The sequence below is a fragment of the Toxorhynchites rutilus genome, chromosome 2, assembly GCF_029784135.1.
Source record: "Toxorhynchites rutilus septentrionalis strain SRP chromosome 2, ASM2978413v1, whole genome shotgun sequence".
Lineage (NCBI taxonomy): Eukaryota > Metazoa > Arthropoda > Insecta > Diptera > Culicidae > Toxorhynchites > Toxorhynchites rutilus.
This window is the reverse complement of record NC_073745.1, coordinates 192,558,907-192,578,475: the sequence shown is the minus strand read 5'-3', so window position 1 is coordinate 192,578,475 and position 19,569 is coordinate 192,558,907. Positions and strand designations below refer to the sequence as shown.

The 19,569-nt window shown below is 40.8% G+C and overlaps 1 protein-coding gene across 5 annotated transcripts in view; it reads left to right on the top strand.

Annotated features, from left to right (window-relative positions):
- The window catches only part of LOC129771361 (triple functional domain protein), a 143,784-nt gene that overhangs the window by 18,924 nt on the left and 105,291 nt on the right, over positions 1-19,569 (top strand). For 3 of the 5 annotated variants that reach the window (XM_055774920.1, XM_055774922.1, XM_055774921.1), the window contains exons 2-3: positions 988-1,449; positions 11,207-11,819. In XM_055774920.1, coding sequence (XP_055630895.1) covers positions 1,271-1,449; positions 11,207-11,819 — 792 coding nt within the window. In that variant the 5' untranslated portion in view covers positions 988-1,270. The remainder of the gene's footprint in view (positions 1-987; positions 1,450-11,206; positions 11,820-19,569) is intronic. The other 2 variants (XM_055774919.1, XM_055774923.1) reach the window with 1 other exon arrangement.

Here is a 19,569-nt window from a genome sequence, read left to right as displayed (position 1 = left end):
CTAATGTGACATCAGCCTTAGTAGGTAAAACTATCTGTACGATTTTTATGTCGAAGATAATAAATAAATAAATAAATAAAAAATCAACACATATCAATCGCCAGGTGAACAAGAGTGTCACTCTCTTCGCCCCCTTCTTTTCCGTTCAACGTTTTTGGCAATGAACCGAATCTTGTTGTTCATTCATCAATAATAATAATTGAGCAGTAACAAACGAAATTCCGAGAGACATTGCCTTTTCATGTGCTGCCACCATTCGCTTTCTCTGCCTATTAGCACTTACACTTTACACCGCCATGGAATGGACAAGCAGAAATTTTTCCCAAAGCAGCTACGGAAATGTGAAGTTATGGCAAATGTGGGATGATGCATACGTGAAATTAATTGTGCGAAATGTGCTGTTAATTGCATTAATTACTAAACAGGCTTATGTTAATAATCACTTTCCTCACTCCTTCGCATGATCGGATTTTCGCCGTAATTAGCGAATCAGAATGAAACTATAATCAATAGATTCAAGTTAAACAAGTTCGACACTTTGCTAGGATTGATTCAAGATGAAAAATTAAACGAATCAAAAGTTGAAATCAGCCGTCGTGAAACGATAAGTGTTGTGAACAAACATTGTGAGAGTTGTATCTCTGGTTTATCTGTGAAAGCTGTATCTTATAAATATTTTCGAATATAATAGAGTGAAGTTAGAATTAGTTATTCCGGCAGAGCGTATAATGCGAAATGTTCGAATGGATTAATCATGAGGGAGAAGTGCAGTCCAACCGGACAATTGTGGCTTGTGGAACGGTCGTCAATTTCGGCAAGAGATACTGACGAGAGAGTAGCGTAGGATTTAGGTTCCGATGGGGTGAACCGGCGAATGGAAACAAAACAAAGATTATGAGTAATTTAAAATCGTTTGGTGTGTGTTTCTCTATTTGGATGCCGGCGATTCTGCGGATTGTGCTAAATGTCGCTTTTGTTATTATTAAGGAAGAAAGTGCAATGACTGTAAAGTGTTTGTGCTGCTATAGAGAATATGTGTTTGAATATTGCATGTAGAAGATCAGATAGTGGTTTGAACACGGTTGAATTCCATGGGAAACAAAGTGAACTTAACAGATAAACTCAACAGTAGCACTGAGCATCAAGTGCTTTAGTTATTTTTGAAGTAAATGTTCAGCGCACGCTGTCCAGCATCACAGAATAACGAAAAAGAAACACCAGAGCAGCTACCTGAATTAATTTACGGGGGTCTCGAAAAGCAGCGGTGGCCATGGACGGCGTACGTGCGTTGGACATACTGCCACTGCTGCAGGAACGTTTCGCGCTTCTTTCCGGTGGTCGAGACAATCGAGGCGGACCAATCATTTGCTTTCCAGCCACTACGAAGCGAGAGCGTGTCAAGCCAGAAGACATCAAACGAGTGATCAGCTATTTCATCGGGATTCCCAGGTTGGTACCTTTTCATTTTTAGTATTTGGGATACGTTCAAAAATATAGCATGAAACGCTGACAATGTTTATAGTCTTTTTGTTCTGAACACTTTCCCGTTCATCATGTAATGAAGAGTTGTTTAATCGTTTACATTGTTTACATAAGACGAACAAAATAAATAAGGACCGCATTTCAGAAAAAAACTACTCAATTGTTCGTTTGTTTTTCATCTGGAATACATGACACAAATAATATTCACGATTTCGTGGGATGAGAACAAAAGATCTTATTTCTCTTATTTCTAACAAATTTCATTTGTTATTTTTTGTTCCTTAATTTTGAGTTTTTATGAGTTCTCCACAGTATTAGTCCACAAAGTATCCAAGTTGGTTCTACAGAACAAACAGTGTTCAATATCGGAACATTAGTTGCATCAATTTACTGTGCTCGAGCTTTTCACTAGCTAGTAGGGAAAAGGCCTCTCCGACGCTCGAGATCAGTTGTCGAAGTGTGTGGAATCAGATTACGATATCGATCTCACGGACACCTGAGACGACCGTATTTTTCACAACGGACGACTGAAAGTCCATTCGCCGTTTAACGTAACGATCGTTATCCACACACCAGACTCGAACCACCCAGCGGTGGTGTTTTGATCAGGGCTCAGGGGAAAATTTCCCGACTTCGACTCCTCACAATTATTAGTACCTACTCCGATTAGGGATTGTTGACCGGTTTTAACGTTAATACCGGTTCATTTTCCATTACCGAGTTACCGTTAATTTTACAATCAATAACCGGTAATTTCGGGAATTTTTTATAACACCATAAATAATATAGGGTTGGGGAAAAAGAAATGTCGTATTTCTGATCGAAATTTGACGCTTTATTTAACACTAGCTGACCCGGCAAACTTCGTCCCGCCCAAAATTTGTTTTTTGTTATCAATAGAATAGCAATAAAAAAAATCAATACCTTCAAACTTTCACGTTTTCTTACTAAGCGCAAGTTTATGAATCCAATCGCAGAACTATTCATTGATTAATTTTATAATCGACCCCGTTGAATGTACCTTTTACTAAAAAATTCCTAGTACTTCTACCAAAACTCATCATTATAATATAAGATTATTTTCAGACAAAATTCTCGTTCAAGATTTTTCAAACACTTACAAATAACATGTTTCTTCGTTACTTGGAAAAAAAGTTTCATACAGAAAATATGACAGAAAAAAGACAGACTCCTCCCCCCTTCTCCCCTTAGAGAGGGGGGAGGAGTGTCCATTCACCATAGAAACGCTTCGTGCCCCCTAAAATCTTTAAATGCCAAATTTGCTTGATTATTTGCTTGATTAGATTTCGAGTTATGAAGAAATTTGTTTTTCATTTGTATGGCAGCCCCCGTCCCACCCCCTAAGAGATGGGGGAGGAGTATCTAACCACCATAGAAACATTTATTGCACCCTAAAACCTCCATATGCCTAATTTGGTTCCATTTGCTTGATTAATTCTCGAGTTATTTAGAAATTTGTGTTTCATTTGTATGGCAGCCCCCCTTAGAGAGGGGGTGGAGTGTCTAACCACCATAGAAACATTTATTGCACCCTAAAATCTCCACATGCCAAATTTGGTTTCATTTGCTTGATTCATCCTCGAGTTATGCAGAAATTAGTTTTTCACTTGTATGCCGGCCTCCCCCCCTCCTAAGAAAAGGGGGAGGAGTATCTAACCACCATAGAAACATTTATTGCACCCTAAAACCTCCATATGCCTAATGTGGTTCCATTTGCTTGATTAATTCCCGAGTTATACAGAAATTTGTGTTTCATTTGTATGGTAGACCCCCCCCCCTTAGAGAGGGGGGTGGAGTGTCTAACCACCATAGAAACATTTATTGCACCCTAAAACTTCCACATGCCAAATTTGGTTTCGTTTGCTTGTTTAACTCTCGAGTAATGAAGAAAATTGTGTTTCATTTGTTTGATTTTTTTGTGTCAACTCGTGTGGCACCCATACATCCAGCTTTTTTTGGAATCCAATCTTCTGCAAATGGTTCCAAACGGTTTTATGGTCTATACCCAATCGATCCTGGCCAAGCAAACCATTTGTCATGACAATTGTCATGCGAAAATGCGAAAACAGAATAGAAACTGAGAGAGGTTGGCGTCGACATCATGCCTCATACCGTATGTTTCTATTCTGTTTTCGCATTTACGCATGACAATTGTCATGACAAATGGTTTGCTTGATCCTGGCCAATCGAGCGAGTGCTCACATGCCGGTCTACTTGGACGATTTCAACGGTTTTATTGGTTTCCATGACGATTGGCCTACCAGTACGGGGTGTACCTTCGACAGCCACTACACCAGAACGAAATCGATCAAACCAATGCTGTGCTGTGCGAATCGTTACAGTATCGGATCCATAAACTACACGAACTTTTTCGGCCGCCTACGTTGCAGTTTTACCTCGCAGGTAGTAAAAACGTAAAATATGGCGAATTTCTTGCTTGGTGGACTCCATCTTTGACGCGCTATAACTTGAGACTGAAAAGGACAATCACAACACTGTCAAAACGACACTTGTAGCACATATTGTCGTCTTTAAATAGCCGTATAGTATGATCCGATGCGATAAGTACAACACAAGATATGTTTAATTGTTGCCATATATTGACAATATACGACATTTCTTTTTCCCCAACCCAATAGATCTATAAACGAAACCAAGATAACCAGTTCTGATCGTTGTTGAACTGCTATTGCGGAAGAAACGCACCCTTTTTGAAGCTGACATCAGATTGCAATTTATGCTAGAACAACTATTGGAGTAACCATCAAAAGTTCGAAGCACCTGATTGGAAGGATTGCAGAAGGACGTCTCGTAAATGCAGTTTTGCTCCCGTATATGAATAATCATTCTGCTCTTGATCTTGACATAATTAAGGAGACTTTGGCGTTTTCTATCAAACGTCGCGGACTGCATTGATCAAGCAGGCATTTGAAATTGTTCCTGACTTGATCAGCTTTGAGGATGATGATATTGATTCAGTAGCTGGACAACAGGAACAGGAAAATCCACTGGAAGATGAGAAACCTGCAGAACAGTTGAGCATCAAGGAGCATCAAACTTGGACGACGATTGCAACAGTCAAAGGTATCAACGTCCAGCCCAAGCTCAACGTCTAGAAACGGATTGATGAAAACCTTCGGACAAGGGTTTTTGTACAAAGGGCATCAGAAGCAAATACATGACAATGGTATTCGATACTCTTCTACCCAACGTAATTGGACTCTGAACGGGCGTTTTCCTCTTCTGGAAACTTTGTTAATGAGATCCGATCTACGACAGAATTAACATTCTCTGTGTCCTTATGTATTACTTTAACCAGCTTGCAAACTTGCAAAATGTTTTTTTTGTAAACTAATCATTATAAATAAAAGCCGTTTAAAAAAAATGGTTCATTTCAATGTTTGTTTTTACCGGTAATTTGCCTTCTTGAATGGCGTTAACGTTCCCTGTGGAACTTTTGCCGTCTCAACGTATGCATTAACTAGCGTCATTTATTAATACTATGTTGTGATTTCTTAAGGTTTTAGGTTGTTTTAGGGTGCAATAAATATTTCTATGGTAGTTAGGCCATACAAATGAAACACAAATTTCTGCATTACTCGAGAATTAATCAAGCAAATGAAACGAAATTTGGCATGTGGAGGTTTTAGGGTGCAATAAATGATTCTATGGTGTTAGACTCTCCACCCCCTCTCTAAGGGGAGGGGCCATACAAATGAAACATACATTTCTGCATATTTTAAGCAAACTGTACCAAATTTGGCATGTGGAGGTTTTAGGGGGCAAAAAACATTTTAAAATGGTTCAACATTCCTCCCACCTTTCTGAGGGGAGGGGAATGTCTCTACGATAGTATGACACCTCTCCCTCCTCTGGAATGGAGAGGGGGTCCCATAAAATATTACACGTATTTCAATCAAAAATATTCCAACCAAACCTGACAATTGAAAATTTTCGAAAAACTCTGATAAGATAAATCTCTGCTCTGATAATAGCAGAACTCGAGGAAGGAATTGTCCGATTTATGGCTGTCTTTATTCTATCATGTTTGCTGTATAAAACATTTATTCCATGTAACGGAGAAACATGTTATTTGCAAGTGGTTGAAAAATCTTGAACGAGAATTGTGTCTGACAATAATCTGATATTATAATGATGAGTTTTGATAGAAATACTAGGAATTTTATAGTAAAAGGTAAATTCAACGGGGTTGATCAGAAGATCAATCAATGAACTGTTCTGCGATTAGACCCATGATCTTGCTCATAGTAAGAAAACGTGAATGTTTGAAGGTATTGATAACAAAAAACAATTGTTGGGCGGGACGAAGTTTGCAGGGTCAGCTAGTAAAATAATAAAAACAGAAAACAGAATTGCTTCAGCCAAAGCTTCCTTCATAGAGGCCCAAAGATCTGGCTTAAAAATTTTCAAAGCAGAGACCAGCCTTTCTAAAGGGTGTGTCACATCAAATTGCATCACGGAAAAAACGCTGTAGAAATTCGCTCAGTAGACCGATCCTTTTGAAAATTTTAGACAGTAAAATAAAAACTATTAAACAACCTTTGGCATTTTCTTTTTATTCATACTTCGAGCCCAAGCCCGTATGCTCGCACCTTCCTCTTCACCCCGTCCATAAGGTTCTGTACAACGTCAGATTGTAGTTTTTTTTGAACAGAAATCCATTTTCTCTTGAAGTCCGCCTCCGATTTGACAACTTTTGGGTTCTTCCGGAGGGCCTGCTTCATAATCGCCCAATATTTCTCTATTGGGCGAAGCTCCGGTGCGTTGGGCGGGTTCATTTCCTTTGGCACGAAGGTGACCCCGTTGGCTTCGTACCACTCCAACACGTCCTTTGAATAGTAGCACGAAGCGAGATCCGGCCAGAAGATAGTCGGGCCCTCGTGCTGCTTCAATAGTGGTAGTAAGCGCTTCTGTAGGCACTCCTTAAGGTAAACCTGCCCGTTTACCGTGCCGGTCATCACGAAGCGGGCGCTCCGCTTTCCGCAAGAGCAGATCACTTGCCACACCATGTACTTTTTGGCAAACTTGGATAGTTTCGGCTTGCGAATCTCCTCCGGAACGCTGAATTTGTCCTCTGCGGAGAAGAACAACAGGCCCGGCAGCTGACGAAAGTCCGCTTTGACGTAGGTTTCGTCGTCCATTACCAGGCAATGCGGCTTCGTCAGCATTTCGGTGTATAGCTTCCGGGCTCGCGTCTTCCCCACCATGTTTTGCCTTTCGTCGCGGTTAGGAGCCTTCTGAACCTTGTATGTACGCAGGCCCTCCCGCTGCTTGGTCCGCTGGACGAATGAACTTGACAAATTCAGCTTATTGGCGACATCCCGGACCGAACTTCTCGGATCACGTCTAAACTGCTTAACTACGCGCTTGTGATCTTTTTCACTGACGGAGCATCCATTTTTGCCGTTCTTCACCTTCCGGTCGATGGTTAGGTTCTCGAAGCATCGTTTTAGTACTCTGCTGACCGTGGATTGGACGATTCCCAGCATCTTACCGATGTCCCGATGTGACAACTCCGGATTCTCGAAATGAGTGCACAGGATAAATTCACGACGCTCTTTTTCGTTCGACGACATTTTTTCAAATTTACGAAAAATTGACAGTGAAGCATGGCCAACGTGATCTATACACTCTTATCTGATTATAAGCGAAAGCTGAAGATATAATTCCTAGAAATTAAATTTCTACAGCGTTTTTTCCGTGATGCAATTTGATGTGACACACCCTTTACGCTGACTTGAGTTGGTGACATGGCAGTAATCGTTCATGCAACATCCGCGATGAGCTCAGGAAACGCTGGAATCAATTCATGTACTGTCATGTGGCACGATCGGTCATATTTTTCAATCTCTGGCAAACAAACTTGAATTTCACTTGGAAATATATTCAATGATTTTCCTTCTTATTCTCTTTTCCGAGGCGACGTCGTTCTGCTACTTTGTTATTCGGGTATTCATCGAAATCTGTGCTCCCCGATAAAGGTGAAGACTTAGGATTATCGCTGCAAGATTCACCGACAGGTTCATCTTTCTCCTTCGACAACAACAAACCTTCCATCCGTTTCACATAGTGCTTCCTTGTCAATCGTTAATTGGCTCTCATTAAGTAAAATTATACTTTTTGAATCGATATAAATTGCTGACAACAATATAGGCCAAAAGTGTACTTTCTCATCTTCAAAACGATAGAGAATCTGACGGTCCTGGTGGGGTGGACCGTTAAAGTGGATAATTTTGCTGTTCTACTGGTGTTGTTTCGATAGCCTCGAGAGCGGAGGTTCTGGTCGGATGGTGCACCGTTTCACTGGGGGAAACGTGCCTCTGGACACTTGAACTTGAAGTTCTCAGCGGAAACACTTTCGGGAATCAGTTCTGGAAGGAACTAACTGGGCAAATGGCAAAAAACACACGTTGCGACAGGATTAAAATGTAAACTCTTTACTACTCAGTATTATGGAAGAAAAAACAGGTTTCAACACGTTCACGTTTTGCTTCCCTTCTCTCTTTCGTTGTTTGCTGCTTTGCGGTTGGAAAATACTCATGTGATCCTTGCTGCTAGACTGCTATACCTGGTGACAGGAGTATCACCAAAAGGAGGTGGGGTGAAACTTGCGAACCAATGTTTCTCTCTCTTCAGGGACTGAACAACTGGGTTTTGGCAAAGTATTATTCGCATTCGGCATTTTTAACCAAGTTGGTAATGAACAAAATTAACATCAAAGTTTCCTTATCATGTAATAAATTTTTGTCTTCGAGCTACAGTTTTCGATTTTAATGGGTCATTCAACCGGAGGTCGGTAAAATTTGTTCGAATCCGACTCCGACTACATAGCCCTGGTTTTGATAGCCGTCTCATCAAGAATAGGTGATTTCATTGATCTCACTCCATTTTTAACACTCACAAATAGCTCTACGTCAAAATTCGGATGTTAATATCGGTGTTATTCAATTACAAACAAAATTAGAGAATCATATTGACAGTATTGAGAATCATATTGATTCTACTGGAGCCATCCTTTCTCAGCTCATAGCAAAGGACGTTGCATCTGCGTTTGGTGACTACAACCAGTCTGATTAAGTGTGAAACATTATATCGAACGTATCTTTTTCTATTGACTGCTTACGATCACGTCTTTCGGCTGCTTCCTCGGTCCTACTCGATAGTTTCTGTTTCCATGAACTAAGGCACTCCTCTAGATTTATGATCCGGTTTAACTCGGATCTAACTGATCATCGAATGTATGTCAAAGTTGGTTCTGTGTAGTCTGCGACTTTCTCCAATCCTTCGAGAGTGCAACCACGCTCGATACATTGTTCATACTACCATCTTCATCCCAGAACAAAGAACTTAGACATCGTGAGGCACTTCGTGTCCGCCGAGGAAGCAGTCTAGGCCCATTGCTGCTTTCACTATTCATCAATGAAGTGTCGTTTGTTATTTCCACTCAGAACGTAGTTCACCGGTTTGGAGAATGGGGCTCGAGAAATAACGTATGCCTAAAAATGAACTGATGGCGATGAAAAAGAAACTACAAAAGGTAATTCAATGGAAAAAAAATTACTCAAAGTCTATGTTTATTAAACTTTTAGTAGTTAACCAGAATCATGCCATAAAGCCATGGTCGATGAAGAGATGAATGTCGGCATGTTCATCAGCATTTTTGTGGGCTTGGCGATCAGCTGCTTCTACGTCTTGGCCTTGAAATTATTAGAGTAGATCATCCGTATATAAATAAATGCAGTGTATATCTATATTCCAAAATTCTTGTTGTGTTATACTAGCTCACTCGCATCTGTGTTTTCATTCTATTCTATTTTTGGTTTCCGCCTCTACCCCTGAGTAGAGCCCTTGTGGAAAGAAACTCTATTCTATACTCCTCCTTCACCCGACAAGAAAACAATTCTCTCCCACTCGACGCTCTGCGGCAACCATGTTGTTTCGATGACTACCAAACCAGAAGTTGTGTGGCTTCAAACCGCGGATGGCTGATTTATACCAAATAGGTTGAAAAAGAGCAGAAACGAATATATCAGTTGCTCGTTATTGACAGCTCTGTTCGGGAATGCACACAAACCGGCAGAACAAATGTAGGGGAAAATGAAAATGCTTCCAGTTTTCATTAAATTAAACTGTGTAGGCATTAATGGATTGTACTGTGTAGTATTTCAAACGAATCTTAGAGAATTTCCGATTCCGTTGGTGTGCAAAGTATCAGAATTTGTTCGTTGTGAAAATAGTTATTAACGTTAACTTTATTTCACAAAAACGTGACCTGTTTTCTGATTTGGCACCCTTCCTGAAAGACGTAGTTCTACGCATGTCTCCATCCCTCGATCCATTCTGGGCCGTTGTTTCCGGTTGTCACCGGTTATTCGGATTAGAATCAAAAATCGGAATTCGGTTGTCGGTTCTAAAATGTGGACTGCATGAAATTTTTACCACTGGTGGGGCCCTTTCATGGATCTACGAGCTAAGTACGGTCGGAAACAAGGCACAACGTTTAAATTAACACAACTGGATAGTTTTACTTCCCTATTTTATTCTACTACTAATATTCCCCCTTATTCCACGCGGCGAGTGACGTGAGATAGCAAGTCGTCTCATTGTGGAAGCTACCTTCCTTTCCAATTTCTTTTTGATAATCAAGTCGATAACATATGAGGACACGACTTCAAATCTCACCTAGTGACAAACTATAGTCACGCCATTCGCCTACGGGAATGCAGTGACTTGAGTCATCTCACCTCATTCACCGCGCGGAATAAAGGGGATTGTCGATTTGAAGTCTCATTGAAATGAGACTAAAAGAATCCTGTACTTGCACACGCCCTCGCGTGGCACACAGATTTGCTGTTGTTGCTGTTGTGTGCGTTTCTGCACTCCTTATGGGTGGGGCTTATTTTGAGTACTAATACACTCGGTGGTAGACGAAACACCGGTCGATCAAAGTTGCATGTGCTCGCTGGAACCCTCTGGCAGCCTCCCACCGTCAGGACCAGTCGTCTTTGCTGGAACAAGATCTCTTCCAAGACAGCATCTCTTGTCCAAATCCTTTGCACAAATCCGCACAAATAGCCGTATTTTCATTCACGAAACACACAAATCATTCAAAAATTGGACGTAATTTAGTAAATTCGGTTATCGTAAGATTCGATGGTCGCTGTATTTCTATCGTCAATCCTGTGGTTCCACATAATCTGTTGATATTCCTTTTAGAACAACTTGAATTTGAAAATAATACAACCATTTACTTCTGAGATGTTAGTTGTATCTTACGTTAGTTTTAAACATCGGTGTTGTATGTGTTGTGCTGTGTTGTAAGTACTGCTGGTTCACTTCATCATATCGAAATAACAACAAGCAACAAAAAGATCCCGATGCTTTTTAGGCCTAATTGAATTGTTTCATTCACATTCATTCTGGTGCGAAGAAATACAACAGAAGAACGAATACCCTCTAGTTTAGGTTTTGAAAAATCTGTTTATTGTTGGCTGTTGATAATTTGATATCGATGACAGTGTAATTGAATTTTGGAACTTAAAATTTAATCTCACATACAATTACCCTTCAAACGGCATAATATAGTATGCGAAATGATGATAACAATATTGAATGTATAAACATTCGAAAATGAATTTGTAACATGTTTTTCATGGAACACAACATTTTTCTCTATTTCCAGCGATGAGAGCAAAACACATGGCTTCACGATCATCATTGATATGCGTGGTAACAGTAACACGGCAGCTAGCGCTAAAATGATTCTCAAAGTGCTGCAGGAAAATTTCGGCTCGGACATCATCCACCAGGCGGTAATAATCAAGCCAGATAACTTCTGGCAGAAACAACGCTCGTCGATAGCTAGCAGTAAATACAAGTTTGAAACCACGACCATTTCGATTCAGTCTTTGAACAAAGTGGTTGAACCATCGCAGTTGACTTCGGACTTCGATGGTTTCCTGCACTACGACCACAATGTGTGGATGGATCTGCGGGTTGCCTTCGAAGATTTTCTCTGGCAAGCAAGTGACATTCTGGATCGGATCGATGATCTGCAGGAGGACCTGCAGCATCCGGATTTTCCTGAAGATGTCAACAGTGCCAAGCATAGTAGCGAGAATCACAACGAAATGAAGCGGAAGATTTTGAAGCTTCCCATCGAAGATCTTGATTTGCAGGGACAAAAGCTTCTGGGCAAATTTGCTTCTTACTCAAATCGTAACGATGAAAGCTGCCACTCAACGTCATCGCCCTCGAAGTGTCACAATCCGGATATTTCTTCTGCATTGACGCAGGTAAGCAGGATTAGGAGTTCCAATAGAAACATGTAGGCGTAGTAGGAAGAAATCTATTATTTTAACTCGAAATTGAATGCATTACTGAACGTAGTTAGATTGATTTGACAAATATGCACCGCTTCTTCGATTTTTTGGTGCCATTTGCGATTTGCAGATGAGAGCTTAGGATTTGTTTCCCGTTCTGGTCAGATATTCTATCTTCAGTTAATGGTTTATAATTATATTTATAATTATTAGTTTATAATAACTGTCTATGGTGTGATAGTAATGAGCGAATGGAGTCGCTCTATGGTATATATCCATTTCTGGAAGTGTACGACTGTTCCTGTATTAGGACCGTAAACATTATTCACATTGTTAGTCAGTGTTAGTGTCAGTGTCATTGTCAGCGATCGACGTTTTCGCATTTATCAAAGTAAAACGATAAAATTTGGTTTTTATTTTTACTTTTAAACATCCAATCTTAATATCCAGATTATTGAAAAATAGTTTTGGTTTTTCTTTACTTCATATCTAGATTAACATATAATATGAGACAGAAACAACCTAATGAAAAGTTCATTATGAGTAATTACATTCTTTTTTTTTTTTTCCAATTCGTTTATTTGTAAGGCTCAATCGCATAAGCTTTGCGGAGCCGCTAACTCAAGTTTTGTTTATACAAAAATTTCATCTTAAATCTATGTTTAGTAGGTTTCGACCGATTACTCGCGGTTTACTCGAGGTTAGAGGGGCAACAATTTTTGTGGGACGGGTCAGGTTAGGGATATGGATATGAGGTATCATTGTCTCAACCGAGGGTTGCCGCACGCACTGTAGCATTGTGCATAATGACCAGGGATAGCATCTGGTGTTCGACTAGCTGTCGAGGGTGGGCGACGGTGAGATGAGGGGACAATACAAACAAACTAATAATGAAAAAGAAAAAAAACACAAAAACATTAAATTCTTATACTAGACCGTTTCACAAACATATAGATCAACTGCATATAGCAGATGTCGCGAGTTCCCAACACGTCTCTAACAGGAACATAGGGTTGTCTTCCTTGGACCTCAAGGGCATTCAAAAGGTACTCTCTGGCTGCGTAATTATCCGTACATTGCCAAACTGCGTGATCGATGTCATCGTAACCGTTTCCACACCGACAGACATTGTTTTGAACAAGATTTATTCTGTGGAGGTGCACATCTAGCGAGTAGTGGTTGGACATAAGTCTACTCATTACACGAATGAAGTCACGACTTACGTCCAAGCCTTTGAACCACGCTCTCGAAGAAACCTTTGGAATAATTGAATATAACCACCGCCCAAGACTTCCAGTGTCCCAATCGGTTTGCCAACTCAAGAGGGAACTCTGACGCAGTAATTGGAAAAATTCATCGTATGAAATCTGTCTATCAAACAATTCGCCTTCCTGGGCACCCACCTTTGCTAGAGTGTCCGCCTTCTCATTGCCAGGAATTGAGCAATGAGAGGGGACCCATACAAAGGTTATCTTATAAGATCTTTCGATCAGTGCACTCATCTGCAGCCTCACTTTTGTGAGGAAATAAGATGGGTGCCTACTAGTTCTCATCGACTGGAGAGCCTCAAGCGAACTGAGACTATCCGAGAAAATGAAGTAATGGTCTGCAGGCTTGTTGGAGATCATCCCCAATGCGAAGTCGATTGCTGCCAGCTCAGCAACATAAACGGAACAAGGTTCCTGCAGTTTACGGAAGGCGCTCGAATTTTCATTGAAAACACCGAAGCCAGTGGATCCATTGAGGCGAGACCCATCAGTGAAGTATCTTTTCATGCAATTGACTTTTGAGTACTTTCGGTTAAAAATACGGGGAATGTAAGTTGATCGAAGCTGATCTGAGATTCCAAGTATTGCTTGTTTCATCGACAGATCGTATTCAATTGAGGAACTGCTGATGGTGAAGTGAGCACGGTCTGGAGTAAACGATGGAAGACAAATATCTGACGAAATATAGTGGTGGTAAATTCTCATAAACCGAGATTGTATATTTAGATGAAGAATTTTTTCAAAGTTTTCAATCAAAAGTGTGTTCGTGACTCCGCATTTCACCAGTATTCTGAGAGAGAGTTCCCAGAATCGGTTCTGTAGAGGAGTTACTCCTGCCAGAACCTCGAGACTCATGTTATGCGTTGAGTGCATACAGCCAAGAGCTATACGCAGACAATGATATTGAATTCGTTCCAGTTTTAGAAGGTGACTTTTAGCTGCTGAGAGAAAGCAAAAAGAGCCATACTCCAGAATGGATAGAATAGTTGTTTTATAAAGTGTTATGAGATCTCCCGGATTAGCTCCCCACCACGTGCCGCAAATCGAGCGGAGGAAGTTGACCCTCTTTTGACATTTTTGCTTCAAATACGTAATGTGGGTATTCCAAGTGCATTTTGAATCAAACCAGACACCAAGGTACTTGAAAGTCAATGATTGGGTAATGCTTCTGCCCAAAAGCTTAAGTTGCAATTGGGCTGGGAACCGCTTTCGAGTAAACACTACCAGTTCGGTTTTCTGCGGCGAGAATTCGATCCCTAAGTTCCTTGCCCAAGAAGACAAGTTATCTAAGGAATTTTGCAATGGTCTTTGCAAATTTTCGGCATGGAGACCTCTGACGGAAACCACACCATCATCTGCAAGCTGTCTAAGCGTGCATTGTTCTGCCAAACAACTGTCAATATCTTTCACATAAAAATTATAAAGAAGGGGGCTCAGACATGAGCCTTGGGGTAGACCCATATAACTATTTCTGGAAGTTGTCAGTTGTCCAAGGGTGAAGTTCATTCGCTTTTCTGACAACAAATTGTACAAAAAGTTATTCAAAATTCCAGGAAGTCCACATCTGTCCAGATTGTCTGACAGAATTTCTATGGTAACCGAATCAAAAGCTCCCTTAATATCCAAGAATACTGAAGCCAATTGCTCCTTGTGCGCAAAGGCCAGTTGAATATCTGTAGAAAGCAACGCTAGACAATCGTTTGTTCCTTTGCTCTTGCGAAACCCAAATTGTGTACTTGATAGCAAATTATTTGTCTCGATCCATTGATCGAGTCTTCGAAGGATCATTTTCTCCAACAATTTTCTAATGCACAAGAGCATAGCAATCGGACGGTATGAGTTATGGTCAGACGCTGGTTTGCCAGGCTTTTGAATTGCTATTACTTTGACCTGTCTCCATTCGGGTGGCACAATATTGTTTTCTAGTAGGGTATTGAATAAGTCTAGCAAGCGTCTTTTCGCGATATCGGGAAGATTTTTTAGAAGAACGAATTTAATCATATCGCTTCCGGGTGAAGAGTTGTTCGATGAAAGAAGAGCCATAGAAAATTCCAGCATTGAGAATGGTCCGTCCAGAGGTCCACTGCTCGGAGACGTTTCTCGAAGAGTATGTTGGGCTGGAACTGAGTCTGGACAGACCTTTTTCGCGAAATCGAATATCCATCGGTTGGAGTATTCTTCACTCTCGTTGGTAGATGAGCGGTTACGCATGTTGCGAGCTACCCTCCACAAGGTACGTATTGAGGTTTCACGAGAAAGACCTTCAATGAAATTGCGCCAGTAACCGCGTTTTTTTGCTTTAATTAATTGTTTCAGCTGTATTTCAAGCTTTGAATATTCCTCGAAGTGTGTGGATGTTCCATGTCTACGAAAAGCTTTGAAAGCATCAGATTTTTTCAAATACAGTTTTGTGCATTCATCGTCCCAGCCAGGAGTGGCTGGTTTTCTTTTAAACGGAGCACTTGGAACTTTTCTTTTTTGTGCTTCCAGTGAGCTTTTATACATCAAATCGACAAAGAATCGATATTCTTCCAATGGTGGAAGTATATCTATTGATTCGACACCGATTGTTACCGCCGTTGCAAATTTTTGCCAGTCGATGTTCCTTGTTAGATCAAATGGAACTCGAGATGGTTCAGTGGATTGCGGGCTACACTTGATTGATATACTGATTGGCAAGTGATCGCTACCATGGGGATCATTGATGACCTTCCACTGGCAATCCAATGATAACGAGCTTGAGCAAAAAGAAAGGTCGAGACGACTTTCTCGAGCCGGAGGTTTTGGAATTCGTGTCGCTTCACCAGTGTTCAAGATAGTCAAGTTGAAATCGTCACATAAATCGTAAAAAATAGCCGCTCTGGCGTCATCATAAGGATCACCCCACCCAGTACCATGAGAGTTCATATCACCCAGAATTAGAACTGGGGATGAGAGAATCGAGACTAGATTCCAAAGATGACTACGGCTAATGTTAGTATTTGGAGGAACGTATACTGAAGCTATGCAAAGTTCTTTACTCTTTGCAGTTATTTGACACGCGACAATTTCGACGTCTGATAGAGCTGGGAGAGGAATTTTATAGAAAGAGTAGCACTTTTTGATCCCCAAAAGTACTCCTCCATAAGAATCATTTCTATCCAGGCGAATAATGTTAAAATCGTGGAAGTTGAGTTCAGTGTCAGAAGAAAGCCATGTTTCAGAGAGGGCAAATATATCACAATCATAATTTTGAAGTAAAAATTTGAACGAATCTAGTTTTGGCACTAGACTACGGCAGTTCCATTGTAGCACATTGATCATATCTTCTACTACGCTAGGGGAATTATCCATCGAATGATATGATTGATGCAAGGAGGGGCCATGAAGCAGTCAATTGCTTAAGATAAGACTTTAAAGATGGAAGCAAGGCAGAAATAAAGCTTCTGAGGGGGTCTTGAATTTTTAACGTGTTTAGTATGAAGTCCACAATGTCCGAAAAACCTATCAATCCTCGATTAGACGCGAATTTTCTACGAGAAGTTCGAGGAGCAGCGTTTTTATTTCTCTCTTCTCTGGGTAATGACGTAAAATCCTTGCTGCAACCAGGAACTGGCTGAGAAGGAGCCTTCGGATTCGTTTTTTTATTACTATTACCCTTGGAATTAGACAATCTTCCGAGGGTCACTTTAGGTTTCTTACGGTGCACCGTTGGTGAAGAGAGCTTTCTTTTTGATGATTCATCCTTTATTGAAGATTCTGGTGCAGCCGTAATATGACCCTCATCAGAATCAGAGTCCGATTCTTGAGATGACAAAACCGAAAATTGGTTTTCATCTTGAGCGGCTGATGCGGTCTTTAGCATTTCAGCATAAGTCCGCTTGGAGCGTCCAGCGATAGAACGCTTCACTTTATCGGAGTGCTGTTTGTACCTCGGGCACTCCTGTAGAGGGTGAGGATTCTCGCCACAGTGGATACATTTTTCCACTGTTTGTGTGCAAGAATCCTCACTATGTTTCTCGCCACATTTACCGCAACGAAATTTGTTGCCGCAGTGGCTAAACGAGTGTCCCAACTTTTTACAGTTGGTACAATTATAAACCCGTGGTACAAACAGGCGCACTGGGAAAAAAAATATTTTCTACTTTCACATAGTTTGGGAGAACAGAACCTGCGAAAGTAATCCGAAAAGAGTGCGAGGGCTTATAAACTTTTTTGTTTTCTTCCAAAGATGCTGAATGCAGGTTTCTAACATCCAGGATCTTTACAAGATCACCTATCATCGAGTTTTTGAAAGAACCCGTAGCTTTTTTCAATTCATCGACACTCAGACTCGCGTCGGTTACTACGCCTTCTATCTCCACCTCTCGAGAAGGGATGTAGATGTGATATTCCCTGTTAAAAGCTTCGTGGTCAACAATCTTGTTGGCCACATCAAAAGTCAGTGCTTCTACACGCAGTTTATCCGGTCTCTCTTTATGTATCGAGACGCCCGAAAATTGACGCAGCAAATCTCTTGAAATATCAAGAGTTCTCAACGATTTTCCCTTGGGCCGAAAGAAAACAACCCATGGTCCCTTTGAGGTCGATTGATAATAGCGCGTCCGCGCAACAATGGCATCGGTAGATGTCATAACGGTTGCGCAAACGGTGCGCAACCGTCTATGAAAAAAAAAACACACGCACACACACACGCACGCGCGCTCAAAAACTCAACTTAAAACTAACTTAGACTAATAATTAACTTAAATTTAAGAAAAATATATAAATATATATATATCTCAAAAAAAAAAAATTCTTCCAAAAAAAAAACAAAATACTAATTTGCGGTGTCCGAACAACCTTGAACACCCCTATTCGAAGCTATACAACACCGCACGCTACGAGGTAAACACAATAGCGTGACGACAAAAGTTGTTGTTGATTATACTTCTCTATGATGAAATCGATGCCGCTGGAACCAATTCACAGATCGCCGGTCCGGCGTTGCCGGAGAGGTGCTGCTTCCTCGCTGTTCCGGGTATTAACGGCACTTATCTTGCCACGAACGGTCAAAGAAAAAAAAAACCAAAGGCACTTTGGCGGAGGGAAAAAAAACTTCACCAGCTTCGATTTGTAGCAGAGACGCGAACAATAAGCGTCCGGCTCTTTCAACTATCGATTGAGGAATGAGTAATTACATTCTGTGTACCCTGTGCGAACCAAACAATAATTTTTGATAACCTTCGAGTAGAATGCGAACTGGTTCTATCTGTTCAACCAGACTGAGCTAATGGTAACGCTAATGCGAACACTATCGATGGCATTAAGTGATTGTAATCCAATCAATTATGGCGTTTGTTGCAAGCTACAATATTTTTTCATCGATTTTTTAAAAATTATGTTAGATTTTCCACAATACCTCGACCAAGTCATGGCGACGAGTAAATGTTCTATCTGGAGAAAGAAAACTGCCAGGAAATAACTGTCCATGTTGAATTGTACTATCCGACTTAATCACAATAGCTCTGGGCAGCACTAAAGTCACTAGAAGGCTACTCCATAGAGTTCACAAAACGAAACCAATGAACGCCAAAGTGATCACGATCACAAGCCGCACCTCAACATGCCCCTCAATTTTCGAGTACAGTGGAACCTCGATTATCCGCGAGCGGATGATCCGCGGTGCGGATTATCCGCGAATGCAAGTTTCCTAGTTATTCTATAAACCTTCCCGAAATTTGTCAGTGAATGGTAGAGTCTTGCTCTTTTGTTTTGGTCATTGCTTTCACATTATCTGATCACTGAACTACATGACCTTACAGATGGATAGTTCAATAATTTCTGTATTGATTAAACATAGTTTTCATGCTAAAGTATCTTTTTTCCTGTTTTCACCTCAATATTAGCCCTTTATTGCATTATCCGCGATTTTCGTTATACGCGGTGATCTAGCCCGACTATTTCACGGAAAATCGGGGTTCTACTGTATTTCTGTCGCCAAAGACAAATCAACGGGCCCGGACGAGATAGAGTAACTTACCTCAGCAGGCAAAATGTGATGTGATAAATGATAGCGTGCGCAATTGTCAAGCTAGTTTAGAAAAATCTCTTCCAAGCCGTTTCTTAGGTAGCTCAGTAGATTTTCTCAGAGGGATTCGAGCAATTCAATTCCAAAAGTGAGTTCACCACACTTCTACTTCACGTCTACATCCAAAATTTCTGTCCAAAAGTCTTTCACGACCTGGAGAGTAACGAATGAGATTTCATGAAGTGCATTTCACAATCTTTCGACAACCCTCCAACGATGTCACGATCGAATGGAGCAGTTCATGGTTTTATTGAAAAGGTAAAATATAAAGGCGTATTCATTGGGTTTATAGACCCAACTCGACGGAGATTTATGCGCGAAACAATGGGGTGATCAGAGCCATTGAAGTTTCGTGAGATCCTGTCTAAAGCTTAAATAACAGATCGAGTGTGCGAATTCCTTCTAC